At 41.3% G+C, this 22806-nt stretch overlaps 2 protein-coding genes across 10 annotated transcripts in view; one reads left to right on the top strand and one right to left on the bottom strand.

Annotated features, from left to right (window-relative positions):
* Positions 1-4604: 4604 nt before the first annotated feature.
* DENND10 (DENN domain containing 10) lies at positions 4605-19679 on the bottom strand. Its single transcript, XM_030569903.1, has 9 exons — positions 19540-19679; positions 16019-16215; positions 13772-13851; positions 12487-12635; positions 12123-12234; positions 11659-11759; positions 8718-8825; positions 7156-7250; positions 4605-6404 (listed from the first exon to the last, which is right to left on the bottom strand). The coding sequence occupies exons 1-9, from the start codon at positions 19583-19585 to the stop codon at positions 6228-6230; spliced, it is 1065 nt and encodes a 354-aa protein (XP_030425763.1). The 5' UTR covers positions 19586-19679; the 3' UTR covers positions 4605-6227.
* A 2766-nt stretch (positions 19680-22445) lies between these two features.
* EIF3A (eukaryotic translation initiation factor 3 subunit A) overlaps positions 22446-22806 on the top strand; it is a 57141-nt gene continuing 56780 nt past the window's right edge. For all 9 annotated transcript variants that reach the window (XM_030568193.1, XM_030568185.1, XM_030568192.1 and 6 more), the window contains exon 1: positions 22446-22604. In XM_030568193.1, the coding sequence (XP_030424053.1) occupies positions 22556-22604 (49 nt within the window). In that variant the 5' untranslated portion in view covers positions 22446-22555. The remainder of the gene's footprint in view (positions 22605-22806) is intronic.

Genomic DNA, 22806 nt, shown 5'->3' with positions numbered 1-22806 from the left:
CCCTTTCCAGTTTATGAATATCTTTCCTAAATTGTGGGCACCAAAACTGGACACAGCATTTCAGCCACCAATGCCAAATGCAGAGGTAAAACAACCTCGCTACTCCTATTTGAGATTCCCGTTTATGCATCCCCAGGATTACACTAGCTCTTTTGGCTGCAGTGTCACACTGGAAGCTCATTTTCAGCTGATTATTCATCACATCCTCAAATCTTTTTCAGAGTCACTGAGTTCCCCACCCGGTAAGTATGATCTTCATTCTTTGTTCCTAGATGTATACATTTACATTTAGCTGTATTAAAGCATTGTTTGCTTGTGCCCAGTTTTCCCAGTGATCCAGATTGTTGTGAATCCGTGACCCGTCCTCTTCACCATTTACCACTTCCCCAATTTTTGTGTCATCTGCAAACTTTATCAGTGATGATTTTGTTTTCTTCCAGATCATTGATCAAAATGTTGAATAGCAAAGGGCCAAGAATCAATCCCTGCAGGAATCCACTGGAAACACACCCACACAAAGATGAAGACAACATATCAATTTAGTTACTCATGGCAATTCTAAAGACTAAAATCCTCTGGCATCACACATTAATATGTTACAGTCCCTAATAATTTAAGCTAAATGATACAATTGCAGCTCCATGTGTGGAAAGTTACTCTCATAATATTAGCAGAGCTGGAAGAACCATCTATTATTTAAGTTGCCCAATACATCGCAAACCCTGTTTTCAGTTGCCTATAACTGTGCCGAACTTTAATCATTTAGGCTAAAATCTTCCATGCCAGGTGTTGTATCAGACTATAGGAAAATTTTGGCCAAAACAACCAAGCCATTGCCAAGAATGAGGGAAAAATTGACTGACTTGCAATGTTAAAAAATTCTGGCAACCTTTTCTTTGAAAAGCTAACGCCCCCATGCAAGGACTAGAAATTTGGCAGGGAATGCCATTTGTGTCCAGAATGTGTCCTTTTGCCATCTCCATGACAATCTCCCTAAATTTGGCCAACTTATGTCTTTGAAAAATTGCATTTGTACACGCTCACTAGAGATTTACATTTTAGCAGCAAAAATTCCCTGAAGATTCTGTCCCTCCTGGGCATGCTTCAGGTTGGGGCTGAGCAGGACTTAGCCAACAAATGCAGCTCTGGTCTGCTATGACATGTTGGGTCTCAAGATCTCAACAACCAGGGATGCTGTCTCTACTGTGTTCTCAGTGGCCCGCTGGGGGACCCAGACAGCATGGGGGGAGAAAGGTTCCTGATTCATGTGCAGAGGGGTCAAGAGATGGACCTGCTTTTGTTGGGGGGGGGGGTTGGGAACTGGAGGTTGGTAGGGAAGAGGTAAATTGAGGCCAGGTCCACACTACAGCGTTAAATCGATTTAAACAGTGTTAAATCGATTTAACGCTGTAACCGTCCACACAAGGCACTTAAAATCGATTTTAAGGGGTCTTAAAATTGATTTCTGTACTCCAGCTAAACGAAAGGAGTAACCCTAAAATTGATATTACTATATTGATTTAGGGTTAGTGTGGACGGAAATCGAAGTTATTGGTCCCATTCTTTTACTGAGCTACCCAGAGTGCACCGCTCCGGAAATCGATGGTAGCTTGGGACCATGGACGCACACCACCGAAGTAATGTGCCCTAGTGTGGACGCATAAAATCGATTTTATAAACCGTTTTATAAAATCGATTTTACTAATATCGATTTTAAGCTGTAGTGTGGACGTACCCTGAGACCAAGAGTTGTGGTGGGAGACTGGGATTGGTAGGCAAAGTAACTGGGAGCAGGAGTGACTGTGACAAACTTGGCAAGAAGTCTAGGACTGGGAGGAGAGGGATTGTGACAAGCTGGCATTCAAAGCCAATTAATGTGTGAATAAACATGGTGGGAGAAACTGGGAGCCAGTTGGTGAGGGGAGGAGACTGAAATCAGATAATCAGTCAGGGAGACGAGACAGAGTGAGAACCACTGAGGTGATGGAAGAAGGTGATGAGGAGCTGAGGTGGAGGTGGAAAAACTGGGACTTGCTGGGTAGAGACTGGAACAAGACATGGGGCAAGGGAGAGACATATTGAGATTGGACAAAGAGCTGGGGAGGAGACTGGGAGTCAAGGGGAGCAGGCAACATGGGCAGGTCTGACTGGAGACCCCAGTGAGGGGGTGGGGGACAGGCTGGCCAATGAAACTAGTACAGGGGGGGAAGGGACTGAGAATCCAGAAGCTTGAGGCTAGAACTTACTGGGCAAGGAGACTGTGATGAGAAGCCTAAGCAGTGGAGATGGGCTGGATCGATGAGGAGAATGTGACAGGAAGGAGTTGCTGGGGTGGGGAAAAACACAGGACTGGTATGGGTGGGACAGAAGGCATTGTGCTTGAGAAGAAATGGGCAGAAGCATCTGGGTCCACTGGGACACACTTTCCTCCAGAGCCTGGATTGGAATCCAAGATTCCCGAGTCTCACGATTCATTTGCGATCAGCAAATATCTGTGAAATCCACTAGCAGAAGTGTCACATCCCCACTCTTATGCTGGTCTGAATGCATGATGACAACCTACTACTGCTATCCTTTACTTTGTTAGCTCAAAGGGCAGAGGTCTGTGTGATGAATCTAAAGGCTCTAACCCTGCTGATGAACTATATGAATGTTAATATGATGCCAGAGGATGGAAATTGTTTTTTTGGGTTGCTTTTTTTAAAAGCCTATGAAATTATACACACAAACATTTAAAGAACATTAACATTGCAAAGTCAAACACTCAAAAGTTAAACAATACCAGTATAAAGCCCCCTTGGGCATATGCATCATCAGATACTCATATTACATGATTCCAAACTATTTACCCCCTTCACACAGGATGAACCTGCTTTGGAGATGGAACACGGTTGTGTAGTGAAGGAGATTTTTGTCTGTAGGATACCAGGTTGGAAAGTATGTAGTGGATAAGGCAGAAGATGGCACGGGGTTACAGGAAGACAAAAGGATGGTTTCATGGTTAAGGCAGCTGAATGCTGCCCTGGAGAGCTAGAGTCTATCCCTGCTTCTTCCAGAGTTCCTAGGTGATGCTATTCAAGTCACTCACAAACTTTTCTCAGGTATTCACTAATTGTGCATTCTTCATTTTCTGTGTGTCCAATTTGATAGCCTAGATTCTGATTTACACTAGTGCTGAGTGTCACAGCTGCCGCTGAAGACAAAGGGAACTGTACTTTGAACCTATAAAGTGCTATTTAATATGAAGTACTCCGAAAAACCAGGCATCTCCCATTAGGCATCTAAAATTAGTGGATATTTTGACCTTACTCTTTCTGTTCCTCAGCTCCCCATCTTTAAAACGGGGAAAATTCCCCCTCTCCTGAGATGGGTGTGGTGAAAAGAAATTAATATTTGCAAAGCACTTAAATATTATATTGTTCGGCACCACAGAAAAGCCCATGAGGAAATTAATTCTTCAGAGCAGGGTTTGAATAGTGTGCAGTAAATAAGGCCTAGGGCCACAAATTGAACAATGAGGAGGAAATAAAATATTCAATAGCTGCTCCTTAAGTTCTGTGCATTGAATGAGGCAAGGGTCCTGTGGAAAAAATAGCACGTCTTGTAAAGACAGTATTATGCATACAAAGAAGGGGGCATTATGCACAGGCAACTTTAATAATGACATTTCCTAACTTTGGAGTGCTTGACTTGGCAACTTTAATAATGTTTTTAATACAGTTTTTTGTATAGGTAATTAACAAATTGGCAGGCCAAGACAATTTGTTTACCTGACGCGTCCGCAGGTTCGGCCAATCACGGCTCCCAGTGGCCGCGGTTCACTGCTCCAGGCCAATGGGAGCTGCTGGAAGTGGCGCAGGCCGAGGGACGTACTGGCCGCCACTTCCAGTAGCTCCCATTGGCCTGGAGCAGTGAACCGTGGCCACTGGGAGCCACAATCCGCCAAACCTGCGGACATGGCAGGTAAACAAACTGGCCCAGACTGCAGGCATTTTCCCTGCACAAGCAGCGGAACAAGTTTGGGAACCACTGCAGTATGGAAATCAGAACTAACCTGGAGTCTCATACTGTCACTTCTCAGCACAGAACCACACTTGGTTAACAAAGGGTTGTTGATTTTACCAGTCACACTCAAATTCTCCTTTTAACCCTTGTGAAATCTGTACATGTCAAAAAAACATTACGAAGAAAGATACTGCTCTAGCGGAACACAGTTCACTGACTTCTGGAGAGAGAAAGAATAAGTTAAATTTCAACGAGGACATTACCATCCGTCCCTTTGAAAGTAAGCAAAACAAACCGGTTATGATCTACATCGATTATGTATGGAATCAAGGTTGTGGTAATGTAGGTGATGCACTACTTCATACAAGTGCAAATGGCCCAATTTTCTCCTCACAGGATAAGTGTATCACCTGGGGGTAGGAGGGAATTTAAACCTAATTTTGCACGCCTTCCATTGAAATTCTGACAAGTTTCTGTCTCTATTACAAGAGTTTGCTTATACCACCTTGCTGTACAGTCAATATAAATAAAAAGGCAACACAATTCTTTTTAAATTAGACACTGTGGTTGAAATATTGTGTTTTAAGTTACCACGTTACTAAATATTTCTATTATTTTATTGTAATTAAAGAGCTGAAGCCTGTGACTTGATGACCATGACTATTCAAGCACAATTTACATGAAATACACAGGGCAAGGGGTTCAGGAAAAAAATATCATATTTTTTATAGGCATAACTTTGCTATGTGTATAATTCCTGAAGTGCAAAATTAAGTTTCTTTGTTTTCATACAAAAACATTAGAATGAAAGGTCTGAGACAAACAATAAGGAAATTTGCAACTAAAGAGTCTCCCAGACTGAACGTAAAAGAAAACAAATATCAAATATGTAGTTGGCAAATAAGAACTCAGTTTTTTTGTGAGTTATCCTAAACCATGCATGTTATTTCAACTACATGTTATTTTAATAAAGCTTACTTTTTTCTGAAGAATCCATGGAAAGAAATTTTCACTCTAACCCTGTAGTTATAGAGATGCTCAAGACCTGATCCAAAACATGTTGAACTCAATGGAAAGACTAACTTCAATGGACATAAGGCTCAGGTCCAAACTGTGTTTCTTTCTATATAATCTTTAAATTTATCTGGACTATTAAAAAACACTCCTTAAGTTATACAAACGGAAAAAAGTCAGAGAGTACTGATATTCAAAACACAGTCAATATGCCATTCATTTTAAAAATGTTTCTGTGTCTAAACTAATTGCAAACTTTCTGTCTCAAGTAAATATCTGAAGTAGGATTATATACCCCTGAAAATAGGGGATTGTAGCAGTTCTCTCAGACTAACTGCAATAAGTAGTTATTTTATATATAGATACCTAATTCCTTATCCATATTCTAAAATAGACTTCCTTATTTTACAATACATAAACAAAAATCTCAAATTAATATTGCTTGTACATAGTTAATTATGAGTTCTTACAGCTTCAAGATACCAAACATTCAATTTTTAATAGTATAAATATGGATTACTAAATTTTTTATCGTAAGTATAAAATCTCTATGTAAAACCACATGCTACACCCATCTGTGCAAAGGCCAGGAAAAAAAAGTTTGATTTTTCATATAACAAAAGTGCTACTGCAGAACCTTTTGACTGGTTTCATGGACATTTCTGCAGAAACATTGGATGCTTGGCTCAAAAAGTAGGTTTCCTTACAAAGAATTCAAGTTCTTCCCAGAAGATTACAAAGCAAAGTTAGTTTCAGACTGCTTACTGAAAACCTGTTACTTTATGGCTACACAACAAGACAAACAGGTATAGTTTTACTGCTCTAACCATCTTGCAGTTTTCAGTGTTACTTTCAGTGTATCTGATTTCAATTTGTTTATACCAGTATGTCCAGTTCTATAATGTTACAGAGTAAGGGGGAAGATTTCAAAGGCAAACACAAATCAGGTGCCCAACTCAGGCTGTGTTTTTGAGTATCTGCCCTTGTATGTATAAAGTCAAAGTCAAGGAAAAGTAAAAAGACTAGAAATATGTCCTAATGTGTAGCTGCATGTTCTGGGTCGTATGTCTATATTTTGCATTACATCATTAAAATGTAACATTTTCTTTGCTACCTTTAGTTTTTTATATAAGTAGCAGATAGTCATAGTTTTATGGCAAAGATAATAGTTTCATATTGGTCCACAACAGTGAAGTATATCAAGAAAGTCAGATCTTAAGCATTTGTTCAGCAGCTGCTAGATGATAAAGAAAGTTTTCTGTAGCTGGTGGATATCGCTTTTGTTTTAGGGCTTCAAAGTTAAGTGTCCGTTTCTCACCATCATCAGAAACTTCAGTAAATGATGCCAGATTAGTCAAAATTTCTTTTGTCTTCAGTGAAATATCCTTAAAATAAGAATAGATAAATAAGCAAACATGAATAGAGTACTAGGAACATTATTTAACATTATTAACACCTCTATAAGATACTAACACAAATAGTATACAGGGAAATAATTGGTCAGAACGCATCAATATACCACTTAACAAAAAAAGGAATTTTGGAATATTCCTTCTTCAGATCTGATCATGTGCGATGCTGAACATTTAATTCAGGGGTAGCTGGGAGTTCTCAGCATTTCACAGGGTGTAACACCTTTATTTCAAAATTATTACCGCAATGCAATTGTGTAATAGCTAACAGACTCTACTAGTGTGGGAATGGGAAAAAACAGCACTTTGAAGCCCAATCTTAAAATCTGAAGAAGCATATTTCAGGGTTTAAAATATTAGCTATGAATTTTTCCAAGAAGTTATAGTACAAGTGAAGCAAATAACTGATCATAAAATCTTATACCATTGTAAAATCATTTTATTTTCATATGAGTGAAATATATTCAGAGGAATGCCTGGAATTTTTTCAACAACATGAAGTGCCTACACACTGTTTTAGTTACTTTATTTACATACACTATTATAACCAGGTCATGATAGAACTATTTTAAAATTTTCAATGTATAGTGGTATGTATAAACTAGAGACTGCAACAGATCAATAGACTTTGGGGGAAGCAGGGCCTGAACTTTCATTATGGTATTTTTCTTTTTTAAAATAAAATGTTAACCAAAGGAGAAATTTAAACATAAAAGAGACTAACCTTAATTACTTGACTATCTGATTTATCTGGATCTTCTGCAGACTGAACAATGAGTTGGCCAATTTCTTTGTGCAATTTTCCCATTGTCATTGCCTCTGGGGAGTAGAAAAAAATATATCATGCATTCATACTGATCATCTAACCCAGTGTTTCTCAAAGCCAGTCTGGGCCAGTTTGTTTACCTGCTGCATCCTCAGGTTTGGCCGATCGCGGCTCCCAATGGCCACGGTTCGCTGTCCCAGGCCAGTGAGGGCTGCAGGAAGTGGCACAGGCCAAGGGATGTGCTAGTCGCACTTCCTGCGGCCCCCACTGGCCTGGAGTGGCAAACCACAGCCAGTGGGAGCCGCGATCGGCCAAACCTGCAGATGCGGCAGGAAAACAAACTGGCCCAGACCACCAGGGGCTTTCACTGAAAAAGTGGCAGCCTGACTTTGAGAAGCACTGATCTAACCCATCTAGAATATAATATTTTGCACATATAGCACCCTTCATTCAAAAACAGTAGTAGCAGGACACTAGCATTTGTAACAATGGCACCTCTCACCTTTACTCATATGCTCTTTTTAATGGAGCTTCCTGAAAATATTTATGTAGGAGGAAGAATAATAGGACTGCCTACAAGAACTTTTCACTAAAATGTACTTTGAACTTTTATCGTATTTTCATGTATTCCCATCACATCTTCTTTCTTGCTTTTGCTGGGATAAAATTAATATGCAGAGGTACAATTAGACAAAATATTGTAGATCCTACAATGGTGTTACAGATAAGTTGATTGCTAGTTTCCAGAAAGTATGCTGAAGTTTTTATATAAAGAACTAAAAAGTAAAGATAAATCAAGGTTAACCAAGATCAGGCTTTTTTCTTTATACTTTAAAAATAAGAGCTGATAAATGTTTTAAAGAATTGCTATGAATTTTTAGTAGTGAAATGTGCAAATGCATTTAAGTGACAAACTACCATGTGGTAAATTGATGGCAAGCCAAATTATGAGTTCTCCTCATGACCTTTATCTGTTGTTTGACATCCATGGACGAATTAATTTGTGCATTTTTAGTAAAACCAAGTTAAGATTTCCTTCTGCTCTAAAGGTTTTATCCTTCATGCATTGAGAGTTTTGCAAGCAGCATTTCCCCTTGATCATTGGTAGGAGATATAAAACCCGAAGTTCAGTGGGTAGGAAAACGGGAATTATCATTTATAAGGGCTTAGTTCTGGGCTGGATCCATAACCCACTCATGGTTTAGGATGTAACTTTATGAAAATATAAAATGTTTCAGTCACATGTTTTAAATTAAGACTTGTGTATTATACACCAGACCACCCTTCTCCAATTCCATTACTTAGGCATTTACACATAATGACATTATGGCCCAGATTCACCAAACATCTTCCAGGCTCCAGCTGAGAAGTACTATGAAAGCTCTAAAATAATTGCTCTCTCGTAACTAGCCTGGAAACAGGACCAATATTTTGTTGAATCTGGCTCTATGTTCAGAGTTACAAAGCAAATACCACCACCTCTTGCCAAAACAAAACAAAAACAAATGCTGCCAACCAACCTTTTGCTTGCTGGGAAATGGTAATTTCACTGTCTGCCAAATTCACACACACATCATATAGATCCAGTCTATTGCTCACTTTGGAGTCTATAAATCCAGCAATGTAACCTAGGTGGTAGAGATTTATCAAGACAAATTCTGATTAAAAACTGAAAACCAAAAGTTGTAGTGTAAACTAAAATCTGTTTTAAAATTAAGGACTTGCTCAAGCACCCACTGAAGTTAACTGACTTCTTTGGGCATTTGAATAGGCACCTAGTATATTTTTTGACTTCTGGAGTTTAAAATTAAGAACAAAACAGTATACGTAGTAAGGAAGATTATGTTTTCAGTTTCAAAGCTTTCTTGCTACTCAAAATATTCCAAAAAACAAAAAAACAAACAAAATGTGACTGTGTGTTCACTTTCCAAAGGTGAAATACATGAAGGTCTATAGCAGCAGTCACTATCCTGGAGACTCGTCAGTCAGTCATGATCTCTGGCCACTGTGGTGTAGAGGGGCTGCCACTAAGGCAGGCTCCTTGCCTGCTACAGCCCCACACTGCTCCCAGAAGCAGCCAGCATGCCACCACAGCTGGGGGAAGGGGTCTCCACATGCTGCTCGTGCCTGCAAACACTGCCCCTGTATCTCCCAATGGCTGGGAACGGGGAGCTATTGCCAATGGGAGCTGCGGGGGCAATGCCTGCAGAGAGGGGCAGTGCACGGAGTCACGTTCCCTTCCCACGGGGCCGCGGGGGCATGTTGGCCCCTTCCGGGAGTGGTGTGGCCACATGGTGCACTACTGGCTGGCAGGGTGCGGGGGGGTTGGCCCAGCTCGTGATGGGGAGGAGGTGCTGACGTGCTTGAGTGGGGCCGGGGCAGGCAGAGAGTCTGCCTTAGCCCTGCTGTGCCGCCAGCCGGGAGCAACCTGAGGTAATTGCTCCCTGGCGGGAGCCTGCAGCCCAACTCCCAGTCCTGAGCCCCCTCCCAGAGCCAGCACTCCATATCCCTTTCTTCACGTCAAGCCCCTGCCCCAGGCTCAGCCTGGAGCCCCCTCCCACACACTGAACCCCTCAGCCCAAGCCCAAAGCCCACACATCCTCCTGAACCCCAACCCCCTGCCCCAGCCCAGTGAGAGTGAGTGAGGGTGGGGGAGAGCAAGTGACGGCAGAGGAGGAGGGGAAGAGATGGAGTGAGAAGGGCAGGGCTTTGGAGAAGATCCTTGATTGAACTTAAATTATGAAAGTGATTTTGTGCCTAAAAAGGTTGGAGACCACTCGCTATACGTTAAGAGACTCCATTAAAGTGTACTTAGCGGCTATGAGAGTCAGAAATATAATGGTAATGGCAGCAGAACATGCCATCATGTTTTCTGATTTACAACATGCAGCTAGGTTTATCTCAGTATGCCTTCCCTTATAGCAGCTGTTTCCTATTGAAGTCTGGTTTGGTGATTTTGATGAGCTCAGGCATACACTAGTGGTAAAATAGTCAAACAAACATTAAAAATACTTGTTAACTATAAAACTGATTATCTGAAAGAGACAAGAGTGAGGAAATTCACGGTTAAGAATACTGCTAAATCCTTCGTTCACTCTGTTGTGTCCAGTTTGGGAGGGAAGGTAGAAGCTTATAGTCTTCTGATGTACTGTATAACATATACACTCAATAGAAATCACAAAATCAGACTCTTACAGCATGGGGAGGCCATTTGTGACTATAATAAACAGCCACCAACTGACACAGTGGAGCACATTCAGGATAGAATTCCAACCTTTAAAGTGAATTACTTCTTGTTAATTTAAGTGAAATACCTACTATTACTTTGAGTTACTTTTTTGTAGTTAAAAAATAAGAAAAATGAATCATTAACCACATACGTGCTTTGAAGATAATCTTATTTGGGTTGAAGGCATGTTATCAACCCCTCCTGTAAAACTGCATTAAGTCCTTCATTCCATCTGTCCCAAAACATCATCAAAAGGAAACAAGCTTACTTCCCTACCTCCTTCCCCCCTCCACCCCTATTTATTTAGGAAGTTAATAAGTTTACAAATCCCTGCCATGTAAATATCAGAAATAAAATAATCATTACAACAATTAGTTTTTATTTAAAGAGACATTATACGGGAATCTGGTCTATTTAGCAGGATGTTACCATATTACAGAATGAGCATCATTACAATACCTATGTCATTCCTAGCGATTTTATTTAATTGAGTGAAATCTCTATGAAGAGGTATGCTAAATGGGTGTATCAAATGCTACTATTCAGACAAAATTGAACAGGTGTGCTGAGTTTTCTGAAGAATTTAATTTGCGTACTGAATAGAAGGTAACTAACTATCTACATATCTATCTGTCCTCTGTGTATTTTGCTGGATACATAATCGGTGTATTAAAAAATTTTCTGCAACCACAACTTCCCATATTTTTTCAACCATTTCCCAATGGCTGGACTATTTTTCTTTTCCCAATAGGAGGCTACAAATAGCCGAGCAGCTTCTAGCAGATGAGAGATTAATTCTTCATTTCCTTTTGTGTGACCATTTCCACTAGGAGGCCCCAGAAAGATTACCAAAAGATTATTTGGTAATAACTATCCCACAATTTGTGATATTTGGTTCCGGATTACATTCCAATACTCTCTAATGACTGGCTCTATCTTCTTAGCAACTAAAGGAATTCATTTACAGTAGCTTGGGGGGATGGAGGAAGTACAATCCATCTTGATGGAACCACTAATAAAACTATTTATCTCATCTTTAATTTAATGTAAAACGCATGCTTTTTTTAAAAAAGAAAAAACATACAGTCTAACTTCTATGACAGATGTAAAGAATTAAAAATGAATTTATGATGGAAATAGCAACAGATTTTTCATGACATTATTGCTAGAGGATGTTGCTCCAATGCAGATGAAATTAACATTATTAACAAAGTTTGATAATTTATTACTACCTGTGCAGGTCTTTAATGCTTCCAGTTCATCATCATTTAGGTGAACATACGAGTGAAGAATTGACCAGTCCTGTCGATGCCACACTAAAGCAGGTAGAGTTCTAAGGAAGTGAAGTTAGCATTTGAAACTAAGTATATTTTTCTTGTACTAATAGGTGACTTAGCACTTCATACTGTAAAGCTTTAGAGAGAAATATAGCTTTTGTGACATTAAGAATGTCTTGTACGTGAGAGCACGCATACAGACATACACAGAGAATGGAAGGCCCTTATATTATTGGTAGTCATTCTATTTTTAAGGTCCCCGTTCAGGAAAGAACTTAAACACATACTTCGGTTCCACTGAAATCAATGGAACCGAAGAACATGTTTAACTGTAGGCATTTACTTTAGTGCTTTCCTGAACATAGATACTTTCCAGAATCAGGGCCTACTGCCTTTTTATTTACAGGTATGTGCGGTACCTGGTAAACTCCTGGACGACTTCTATTCTTGGGTGATATACAACAATTCTTTTCTTTAACATCAGTGCAGTGAATAGGATAACCGTTTCCATACCAAACTGAGATACTATATCTACGAGACAGGAAAGAAAGACATTATGGTATCACAAGCGTATGTTCTGGCAATGTTTCTTTAAAAATTATTGACAAGTCACCAGACATCACTGAACTCAGAATATATATAAACAGTTCACATTAGTTACTTATCTGAACAGAATTTGGAACTTGATATATAAATCTATTTTATATGGCTGCAGAATGGCATTGTGGATTTCATATTTAAATATGATAGAAGTAATCAGTTGACTATAGATTTATTTTTAACCTTTGATTGAACCTGCAAGGTAAGCCTTTCGGGCATCAAAATCTTTGCTGAGGAAAGATCCATTTTCTTCACTCTGGCAGATCCCCTTTGTAAAGACTGCAATGTAACTCTCCATCATTTTAACTGGACTCCCATGCTTCAGGTAGATTCTGCATTAAAAAAGTGAAAATATTTAGTTTTTGTCTATGATGGTGTGAACAGTACAGATAGGCATATGAAAAGGTTATGGTATTATCAAAACACTGATTTGGAAGAATTCTGATTTTAAGACACATGACTGGGTCAGATGAGCACAAAAACTTGTCTGGTTTTTGGATCTGTGGTCAACTCATGTGCTTATTAGGATTTCCTGTTTCACAAATGAATGGGAGCAATAGTTTCAGTATAAAAAGTAAAAAAACCAAAAAACAAAATATTTGTGGATTCATAAAAGATTTGTTTTGTGAAGGGCAAAACGCCTCATATTCTTCATCTGATTTTTAAATACCGATCATATGATCAGTTACCTCATGATTATCAAAGAAACATTAGCAAAAAAGGTACAGCTGACAGGCGACCTGCATACATGAGACAAATGCAAAGACTCAGTCTGTCACTTGTACATACAAAAAAGAAACTCTCCCCCCTCTTAATATCCATTTGTTAATCATCTCTCTTCCTCTGAGCTACTGGTAAGCTTCCTCTGGGAAAGGCAAAAGGAATTCAGATGTAGGAACACCGTACCTAAAGCTTCAAAAAAGATTATTTAAAAAATAGTGTTGTGGATGTTTCTAAGCTGCCATCTTCCATTTTAGTTTCCCTACAAAGCTACTGTCACATTTACTTTTAAATTCAACTATAATTTTCAGATCATTTAGAAAGACTATCAGTTTATAAGTAAATCTTAATAACCTCCACCTTATAAGATACACACACAAAGAAAACAAGTCACAACCAACCTAAATAGTTTATGCAACAGTGAAACAGAAAGATCAGAGGCTCTTTCAGAATTTATTACATTTTTAAAACATGTTCTTGGGGGAAAAAAGCTGTGAAAAATTAAGAATTTTATTTTTATATTAACATATGTTGAACATTTGACTATGTTCTTAATTTTAACACATGGACACAAAATAGCCAGTTGTACTTAATCACAGACCTAGATTTTACAGAGTTGGAATAACGAATTATAATACAGAATCCCAGCAAGCATTCATATTGTTAGACAACATGTATCGTTCAGCCTCCCAGTTTGGCAAGACCTAAGTATTTAAACATTTGCACTAAATACAGCTTTTATACAGACCTACACAATATCCTAGTGAAGGCAGCATATTTCTCCGGGTTAAAATCTTTGGCAGTCAGAACAATAGAAAAGTGAGTCACCTGTCCAAAACACACAAAAAAACATGCAAGTTGTTTTATATACTTCCATTTTAATTCAGGTAATGCTTACATTACTGAATTTAATGCAACACTCATACAAGACATTACGGTACCAGGAGAGTATGAGACAGCTGTAAATCTCATTTATATACAGGAAAAAGACACAGCTAATGGTTTCTGACTTGATCCACTTTCACTGATTTGGAGTTATCAATATTTGTTGGATTAAACAACAAAAAACCCCACCCCTAAACATGAGACAGTTACCTGCCCCCACCCCATTAACTTCCTACTGCAGATATGATAGATTACAATAGTGTGAGGAGGAGGACAGAACCATGGCGGGGGGTTCTATGGTGGAGGTGAGAGGGTGGGAGAAGGACAGGAGAAATCACCACATTGGAATGCTTTTTGCTTAATAAGGAATGCTACTACTCTTACAACAACTTATTAAGGGACCTTAATGTCAGAGTACAGAAGAAATGAAAGTGCATCTGCAATATTTCAATTATCAATAATAAAGATGAATACACATACAATTCAATCCTTCAGAAAAGCACAATAAATCATGTACCAAAACAGAGACTTTGGTACATTTTAAAATAGACATATATTTTAGCAGAAATGTAGAGAATGCAACAATGAAAAACCTATTTTAGCTATAAATAATGAGTGAGCTATAACAATGCTGTTCAAAGACTAATTTTACAGCCTGGGTCCCAAGCATTATGTCTGCATTTTTGTAATATCTAACAAACTGTCCAAAACCCTTTCCATTGGACATATTAGAGATAGCATAAGATGGTCAGAAAACTGGGTGTAAGTGGCATTCTGTAAATGTGCAAAATTAATCTCTTAACTTTGAGGGGAAAAGAAGGGGGTGGGGGGGGGATGTAACAGGAAAGGTGGTATTTACAGCCAAAAAACTAGACAAGTCAAGGGAAGTTCTACAAAGTCTATCCTATAGTGATGAAAACTGCTTAAAAACAAACAGAATGTAAGATAAAGCAAGGATATGTACACTGTTCCTTTCTGCCTATATCTTTTACTAATATCAGCCTATTATCCTTTCAGTCAATTCCTTTCCAAAGCTTCCTATGTAACTTCTTTCCTCTACATTGCCTGGAGCTCCATGATGCACCCAACTTTCTCCTTTTCATCATTACATGGAAATTCTCCCTCTCACCTTTTATCCTCCTCCATTTCTTTACTACTTTTCTCCCCACAATGACCCATGTCCGTTATTCTTTTGTTATTTCTTGGTTCTAACTTCAAATTGTAAGAGCAGGGAAGCTATTACTAAACATATCTAGGATTAACAATAACAATAACAATAATAATAATAATAATAATAAAGTTCTCCTTACCATTACTTTAACTTATAACCATGCCACAGAAGATATCCTTAATGCCTTAGGAGCCAAATTCACCCTTAAGTGGAAACTGATGCAATCCCATTGATTTCAAAAGGAGTTGCATTTGCTAACTCAAGGGCTGCATATATACCCCTCTCTTTACCTAGCCACACCCCTTTTTTCCTGCTCATAGAGAGGCCAAAGAGGGAGTGTCTATTACACTTCTTTTGCACACGCACAGAATACCAAACTGGTATAAAGTACATTAATCTGCTACTCACAACATTTTTGCCCAATGACTTCAGTAGAAAAGGACTACCAATAATCAAGCCCTACTGTGCCAGGAACTCTACAGATTTCTTTCAATCTCTATTGCCAAGATTTAGCATCACACTACACATGTGATTTTTAGGCAAAAATCTTCATTGTTTTCAATGAGAATTCATGCTTAAAAGCCTGTGCCAGGAAGAAGCCCTTAGCTTTTATATGAAAAACAGTGAGCTTTGTCCTTATTTTCCAGAAGCAAGTGGTTACAGTGTATTTCAACCCCAAATATAATCTGCAAAAAATAATTTTAAAACGTTCACAACTGTCGAAGACCATAAAACATACTTAGGGAATTTCAAAACTGCAAAATATGGATCCAGTCCTGTAAACGCTTACTCTTGAGCATGTGCTTGTTCCTGAGAACAACCCCATTCTTTCCATTAGAACTATTACCACTAGTAAGTACCCCAGCTAGTAGTAAAGCATTTGCAGAACTAGGCCCCAGAACACTGCTTTAGACCGCTTTATTGGTGATTCAATCCCACCTTTTTCAAGACTGAAGAATCTTGAACTTCCACTGTTGTTATATAGAACCATGATCTTCTATACTGGCCAAATACAAAGGTGTGAAGCAGTTTATTTTCATCTGTAAGGCAGCATTTTCTCAGCAATAGATCCCTCATTTCAGCTGTTGTGGAAGGATAACACCATACCCACAGAGCATCTCCATTGGTGTCTTTTTCTATGGTGGAAAGATGTTCACTGTGAGAATGCCAAACAGCAGCAAGGAAGTAAATTGATTGGTTAATCAGATCTGTTTACTGGAATCAGCTTAACATCCATCCCATTTTACACTAACTATATCAGTTCCCACTCATGCCTTGACTGTTAAAGTTGCCTGTTCACGGTTCTGTTATTAACTTTTATTTTCAGGTATTTATAACATTTTATTGTAAAAGTCTGCTCTTGGCATGCAAAGTCCCAGCTAGGTGAGGCTTTTGAGTACAGGTGAGTCTCATCTTACGCGGGGGTTACGTTCCGCTGTCAGTGCTTAAAGTGAAAATCGCGTGTAGTTAAAATTACATTGAGCGTAATGGTGGGAGGAATCACCCCCACTACAGGTACAGTATTTAAATTGTTGTTTTTCTCTTTTTTTTTGGTTTCTGCCAACTGCACGTAAGATGAGACTTGCCTGTATGTGGAAAAATAAGAACTGTAGTTTTCAAAGATGCTGTCTCCAGTTATGCAAATCCTTGCGCACTTACTTAACTTTAAGCATCTAAATAGGCCCACTGACTCCAATGGAATTATTTTGGTGCTCAAAAATAAGCATGCACTTAAGTATTTAGAGAACCTTTAATTGCATCATTTAAAATCTCCATCATTCAAACTGTTACAATGCTTTGAAGTGGTAAAGCATCATTAACTGTTTATTGTTAAACTAACAGACTTATTTGGACTATGAAATTATCCATTAGTTCTAAATGGATAAACTCTCCAGGGCCAGCTCCAGGCACCAGCCCAGCAAGCAAGTGCTTGGAGCGGCCAACGGAGAGGGGCAGCACATCAGCTTCTTTGGCGGCGGGTCCCTCGGTCCCTCTTGAAGCGAAGGACCAGCTGCCGAATTTCCGTCGAAGACTGAAGCGGCAGCAGTAGAGTTGATCACGATTGCGGCTTTTTTTTTTTTGCTTCCTGCTTGGGGCGGCGAAAACCCTGGAGCCGGCCCTGAAACTCTCTCAATTAACAATACTTTCACTTTGTATTTCAATAAGTAATAACAACTAAAATAATGGCATCTAATATTTATATGGCATCTATATGCTATAGAAAGGGTACATTATCTGTCTGAGCATTTATAGGCTTCATTCCCAAATGCTGTACCAACCACATGCCAAATGTTGCCTTCAGATACCCACACATATTTACAATGGTTTGTATCAGAGGGCAGGTTCTGGCTTTTTTGCATGCAGGAATCATTTACAATAAACTGGCATAATTAACAAAAACAAGCAACACTTGGACACTTATATGATGCTTTCCATCGCCAAACGCATTTTATACCGAGAGGCAGAGATATGTTGTTAGCCACATTTTTAGGGATGGGCAGAGGGCCACCAGTTGCTGGGCGGTTCTGCGGTTCACACCTCCATTATAGAATCACAGAAATATATGGCAGGAAGGGACCTCAAGAAGTATCAAGTCCTGCCTGCCCCCTGCGCTGTGGCAGGACCAAGTAAACCTAGACTATACCTGACAGATGTTTGTCCAACTTCTTTTTAAAAGTTTCCAAATTATGGGACTCCACAACCTCCCTTGGAAGCCTATTCCAGAGCTTAATTACTCTTATAATTAGAAAGGTTTTCTTAATATCTAACATAAAACTCCCTTGATGCAGATTAAGACCATTACTTCTTGTCATACCTTCAGTGGACATAAAAAAATTGATAACTGCGCTCTTTATAACAGCCCTATTGGAAGACCGTTATCAGATTGTGTCTCCGTCTTCTTTTCTCAAGAGTAGTTTCTCATGTCTAGTTTTTCAAACCTTTCCTCATAATTCACATTTTCTAAACCTTTCATCATCTGTGTTTAGGGCAGGGGTTCTCAGACTTTTGGACTGGTGACCCCTTTCACAGAGCAAGCCTCTGAGTGCGACCCCCCCTTCTCTACATTAAAAACACTTTTTTATATATTTAACACTATTATAAATGCTGGAGGCACAGCAGGGTTTGGGGAAGAGGCTGACAGCTCGCAATCCCCTGAGGGGTCCCGACCCCCAGTTTGAGAACCCCTGGTTTAGAGTGACCAGACGTTCTGATAAAATCCCGATAAAAGTTGTTCGTCCCGCATCCCGACAGATGTATGGTCAGGATGCCATTTGTCCCGATATTCTGGCTCAGGGTTTGGGTTTGTTTTTTTTTTTGCTTTGGAGCTGCCCCGCCCCCCATGTGTCCCGATATTTTGTTCCTGTAATCTGGTCACTCTATTTGTGTTACTCTCCTCTGAACTCTTTCTAATTTGTCCCCATCCTTCCTAAATTGTATTGTCCAGAATTGGACACAGTACTTTAGGTGTGGCTTCACCAATGTCAAGTAGTGCACGACATTTACCTCCTGTGTCTAATATACAACACTCCTCTTAATACACCCCTGAATCATCTTAGTCTTTTTTGCAATTGTATCACATTGATGACTCATTTCAGTTTGTGGTCCACTACAACCTCCAGAATCTTTCAGCAGTATTACCACCAGTTATTCCCCATTTTGCTGCTGTGCATTTGATTTTTCCTTCCTAAGTTAATTACTTTGCAGTTGTCTTTATTGAATTTAATCTTGTTGAATTCAGACCAATCCTCTGATTTTTCAAAGTCATTTTGAATGTAAAACCTGTCCTCCAAAGTGCTTACAACCCCTCCCAGCTTGGTGACATCTGCAACTTTTATAAGCATGCTCGCCACTCCATTATCCAAATCATTAATTAAAACATTGAATAGTACTGGGCCCAAGACCGACCCCTGCAGGGCCCCACTAAATACAATTTAACAGCAAACCACTGATAATTATTCTTCGAGTATAGTCCTTCAACCAGTTGAGCGCCCACCTTATAGTAATTTCATCTGGACCACATTTCCCTAATTTACTTAGGAGAACTTCATGCAGAACTGTGTCAAAAGCCATGCTAAAGGTATGTAAGCTGGACAAAAGAGGAAAAGTTTCCCCTGCCCCACCCAGGCCCCACATGTGAAGGGGAAAGTGGTGCCTCGAAGAGTGAGAACTGTTTGATGGGTGCTGTCCCCGTACCTAGGAGCGCTGAGAGCCATTGAACTCACTGTAAATCCTGTATATGATGGAAACCACTTCAAGCCAGGGGGTGCAGCAGTAACCCCAGTTCCAGCCCCTCTGCCCCCACACCACCCCCCTCTGTTGAAGGGGCAGAGGGTCCTGCCAAGGAGCTGGAGTCTGGGGCTGGGCAGGGGGCTCTGCCCTTTAGCCAGCCCGCGGATCTGCCCCTCCCCAGCACAGAGGGGTAGATACACCAGGGGCAAAGGGCCCTGGGGTGTCCTTACCAATCAGCCCCACGCCTAGCAGCTGCTGAATCTCCGGCTCTGCCATCTTCCTGCTGCCCGGGTCTGCTCGCTTCCCTGCCCGGCCGGAGCGCACCAGGCCCGGCCCAGACCCCTCGCCCTCTTCCTGGGTCCCCCGCAGCGGCTGCCGCCTGAGCGCCCAGGCCCTGCCCCGCCTCAGACCGGCCCCGCCCGCTGTCCTGGCACCACCTTCGGGCCTAGGCCCGGCCCCGCCCGCTGTCCTGGCCCCGCCTCCCAGACCCCACGCAGGGCACAGACTCTTCCTTGGCCGTTGGGGCCCCGAGAAGAAGCCCGGAGGATTAATGGGTCGGGGCGCAGCGGCTGCGCGGGCGAGGGCTGGGCTTTTCCCCCGCTCGCTTGGCCGGGGCCGTCTGAAACCGTGTGCGCTGACCGGGGCCCCTCCAGCAAGCTGGGCCTGGCCTGGCCTCCGCGGGCCCCTGCTGCAAGCCGGGCTTGGCCTGGCCTCCCGGGGCCCCTCCTCCTGGCCTTCCCTGGCCCGTCGGGACCCCTCCGACGGGTCTGGCTTCTCCCCAACCCGGGGATCCGACCTCTCCCCCAACGCGCCCCCGGAGCCCCTCCGGCGGGTCTGGCTTCTCCCCCAATCCGCCCTCTGGGGCCACGCTGAGTGGCTTGGTCTCCCCACATCTCGGTTCGCTTCCCTGGGACTCCTCCGGCCTCCCCACGTGCCCCTAGTGCTGCATCCCGGGCCCTCTCTGGGGGGACCTCCCCACCCCCTTTCTGCCTGCACCTCCGGCTCTCTCCTCTGTGTGATTTCTCCACTGTGGCTCAGTAAATAATTTTTGGGTTTGGGGGCTGAACTGAACTATCTGAATAAATAAATAAAATCGGTCAGGTTGAATGAAACTTTTCGAATGTCTTTCTGAAACAGTATTTCAAAACAAAACAGTAAGGGTTGAAGCAAAATGTTGATCTGAAGCAACATTGTGAAATGAAATGGTTCATTTAAAAATAATATCAAAATGGTTCATTTAAAAAATGTCAAAATGAACTGGTTTAACCTTTCTTAAAAAAATTCCTAATGTTTAAAACTACATTTTCCAACTAACTTACTGCATAACTGAAAAGTTTTGTCCTGCTCTATTCCACACCCTTAGGCTGCACCAATGTGAACACTTGAACTCCATGTTTATTGGTGAATTGTCAATGTATTTTGATGTTTACTTAGGGTTGGTTGCTTTGATAAATTACACTTCTGGTGTGTGTGTGAGAGCGGGGCAGCATTTCGCATTCTTAAATGTGTATCACTGATGATAATTATGCACGTGGATCTCTGTTGTTGATGTGTATTATTCCTGTATGCCTACCTGAAGAGTGTCAGTGTCTCCTCTTAAATATATGCCTGTTTGCAGGATCAGGCCATAGTCTGAAGGCATCTCTTTCTGCTTATTTAGCTTTTTGTCTGTCCCTTAAAGCCTCCTTTGCAACCATGTGCAACAGCTTTCTCCATATCACTACCTTTCCAATCTATTTTCAAATAGGAGATGAAAACTATCTTTTTTACTTTTGTTCATCACTGAATTTTTATCTTCCTTTGCTATTAATTTTCAATTTTAACTTTGTAACTATTTGTATTATTTAACTCTGAGTTATTTAATTCTGTAAATCATTGATGGGTACAGTTTACATGCAAGCTGTTGTACAAAATATAGTTGTATTGCTTAGAAGTCTTAATTTATTATCAATTGTTTTTATTACGGTTATGTCCAGAGGTTCCAAACAGAATTTGGGCCCGGGAATGTTTGGCACTATACAGATACATACAAAATACAGATCTTGCAAAGACTTATGTAAAGTTAAGCACATGCATAAATGTAGGATTGAGGCCTCCCTGTTTTCTTCTCTTTCGAGTACCTCTTCACTGGATTGTGTACCTCTCTTCCTTAACTGTTCTAGAAATGGAAAATTGTGTCTCACTATTATTCTTTGAATATGTCAATAAAATAATGGAGAAAGGAGAATTATATCAATGAACGTAACTTATTTAGACTTCCAAAAGGCCTTTAACCAGGTCCTTGACTAGAGGCTACTAAAGAAGCCAGCGGTCATGGGGTGAGAGGCAAAGTATTGTCAGAGATCAAAAACTGGCTAGGAGACAGAAAGCAAAGAATACGATCAAGTGGTCAGTGTTCATCCGGAGCCTCAAAGTTCCATATGAAGTCTTGTTTAATAATATTTATTAATGATCTAGAAAGGGGGAATGAATACTGAAGTAGCAAAATTTGCAGATGCCACAAAGTTATTCAGGTTTGTCAGGACCATGGAGGACTGTGAGGAACTTCCGAGAGACCTAAAGGAAAGTGAATGGAGGAACACAATGGCAAATTAAACCATTGATTAATGCCAAGTAATGCACACTGGAGAAGAAATATGTGGGGGCTGCGAAATGGCAATCACCCCAAAACCTGCTTGCCTCCAGCATTTATAATGGTGTTAAATATATTCAAAAGTGTGTTTATTGCGGGGGGTATACTCGAAGGTGTTCTGTGTGAAATGGGTGGCCAGTAAAAAAGTTTGAGGACCCGCAGTTATATAGGCTCCTATTATCTCCCATCCCCACACTTGCTATCTGGTCAGCCTCTGTATGCAGCTTTTAAAAAAGCTGTTATAGCCTCTGGCAGCACAGGCTCCCCATCACGCAAGGAGGCCTGTCCCTACGCGTGTCCACGCTACGAGCGCACCCATCTCATTACTTCTCGGGGAAGAGCGGATTCGAACCTATGACCCGGGCTAGCTTCCCCTACAGCGCGCTACCCTCTCCGCTAGGGGGACTTCTCGGCGGGGTAGTTGCTCCGCGCCGGACCGTACCACCCCCGCCCCCGCAGCTGCACGGCGGGAGGAGGGGTTTCCGCTTCTGGACACGTCGGTGCGTTTGGGTCACGTGGTGCGCTCCCTTTCCGGCCCAGCAGGCTGCCTGGCTGGGCGCACTGAGCGGTCCGCTGCCGCCCTGTGAGGAGAAGCTGCCGCCCCCGCCGCCATCATGCCGGTGTATTTCCAGCGGCCCGAGAATGCCCTGAAGCGGGCGAACGGTGAGTGCGGGCGGGGCTCAGGGCCTGCCTCGCTCCCCCGCCGCGGCCCAGTGTAGCTGGGTGGCGAAGGCCCCGGCCTAGGCCTGGCCCCGGCGCAGGGATCAGCATCCTGGGAGGCCAAGGCAGGACCCGTCCCGGGGGCAGGAAGCCTGGGGGTGGGGGGACACATTGACCATTTTCCCGCATTGGGCCTCTCCCCCGC

The sequence above is a fragment of the Gopherus evgoodei genome, chromosome 7 (genome assembly GCF_007399415.2).
Source record: "Gopherus evgoodei ecotype Sinaloan lineage chromosome 7, rGopEvg1_v1.p, whole genome shotgun sequence".
Taxonomy (NCBI): Eukaryota; Metazoa; Chordata; order Testudines; family Testudinidae; genus Gopherus; species Gopherus evgoodei.
The sequence above is the reverse complement of the archived record's forward strand: the minus strand, read 5'-3'. Positions and strand labels throughout refer to the sequence as shown.

Coding starts and splice junctions, on each gene's coding strand:
- DENND10 (XM_030569903.1), bottom strand. CDS start 19,585: ATGGCAGAGCCGGAGATTCAGCAGCTGCTAGGCGTGGGGCTGATTG. Junction 12,235..12,486: donor CCTTGCAGGTTCAATCAAAG/GTTAAAAATAAA, acceptor CCTGTCTCGTAG/ATATAGTATCTCAGTTTGGT. Junction 6,405..7,155: donor CAGATAGTCAAGTAATTAAG/GTTAGTCTCTTT, acceptor TCTTATTTTAAG/GATATTTCACTGAAGACAAA.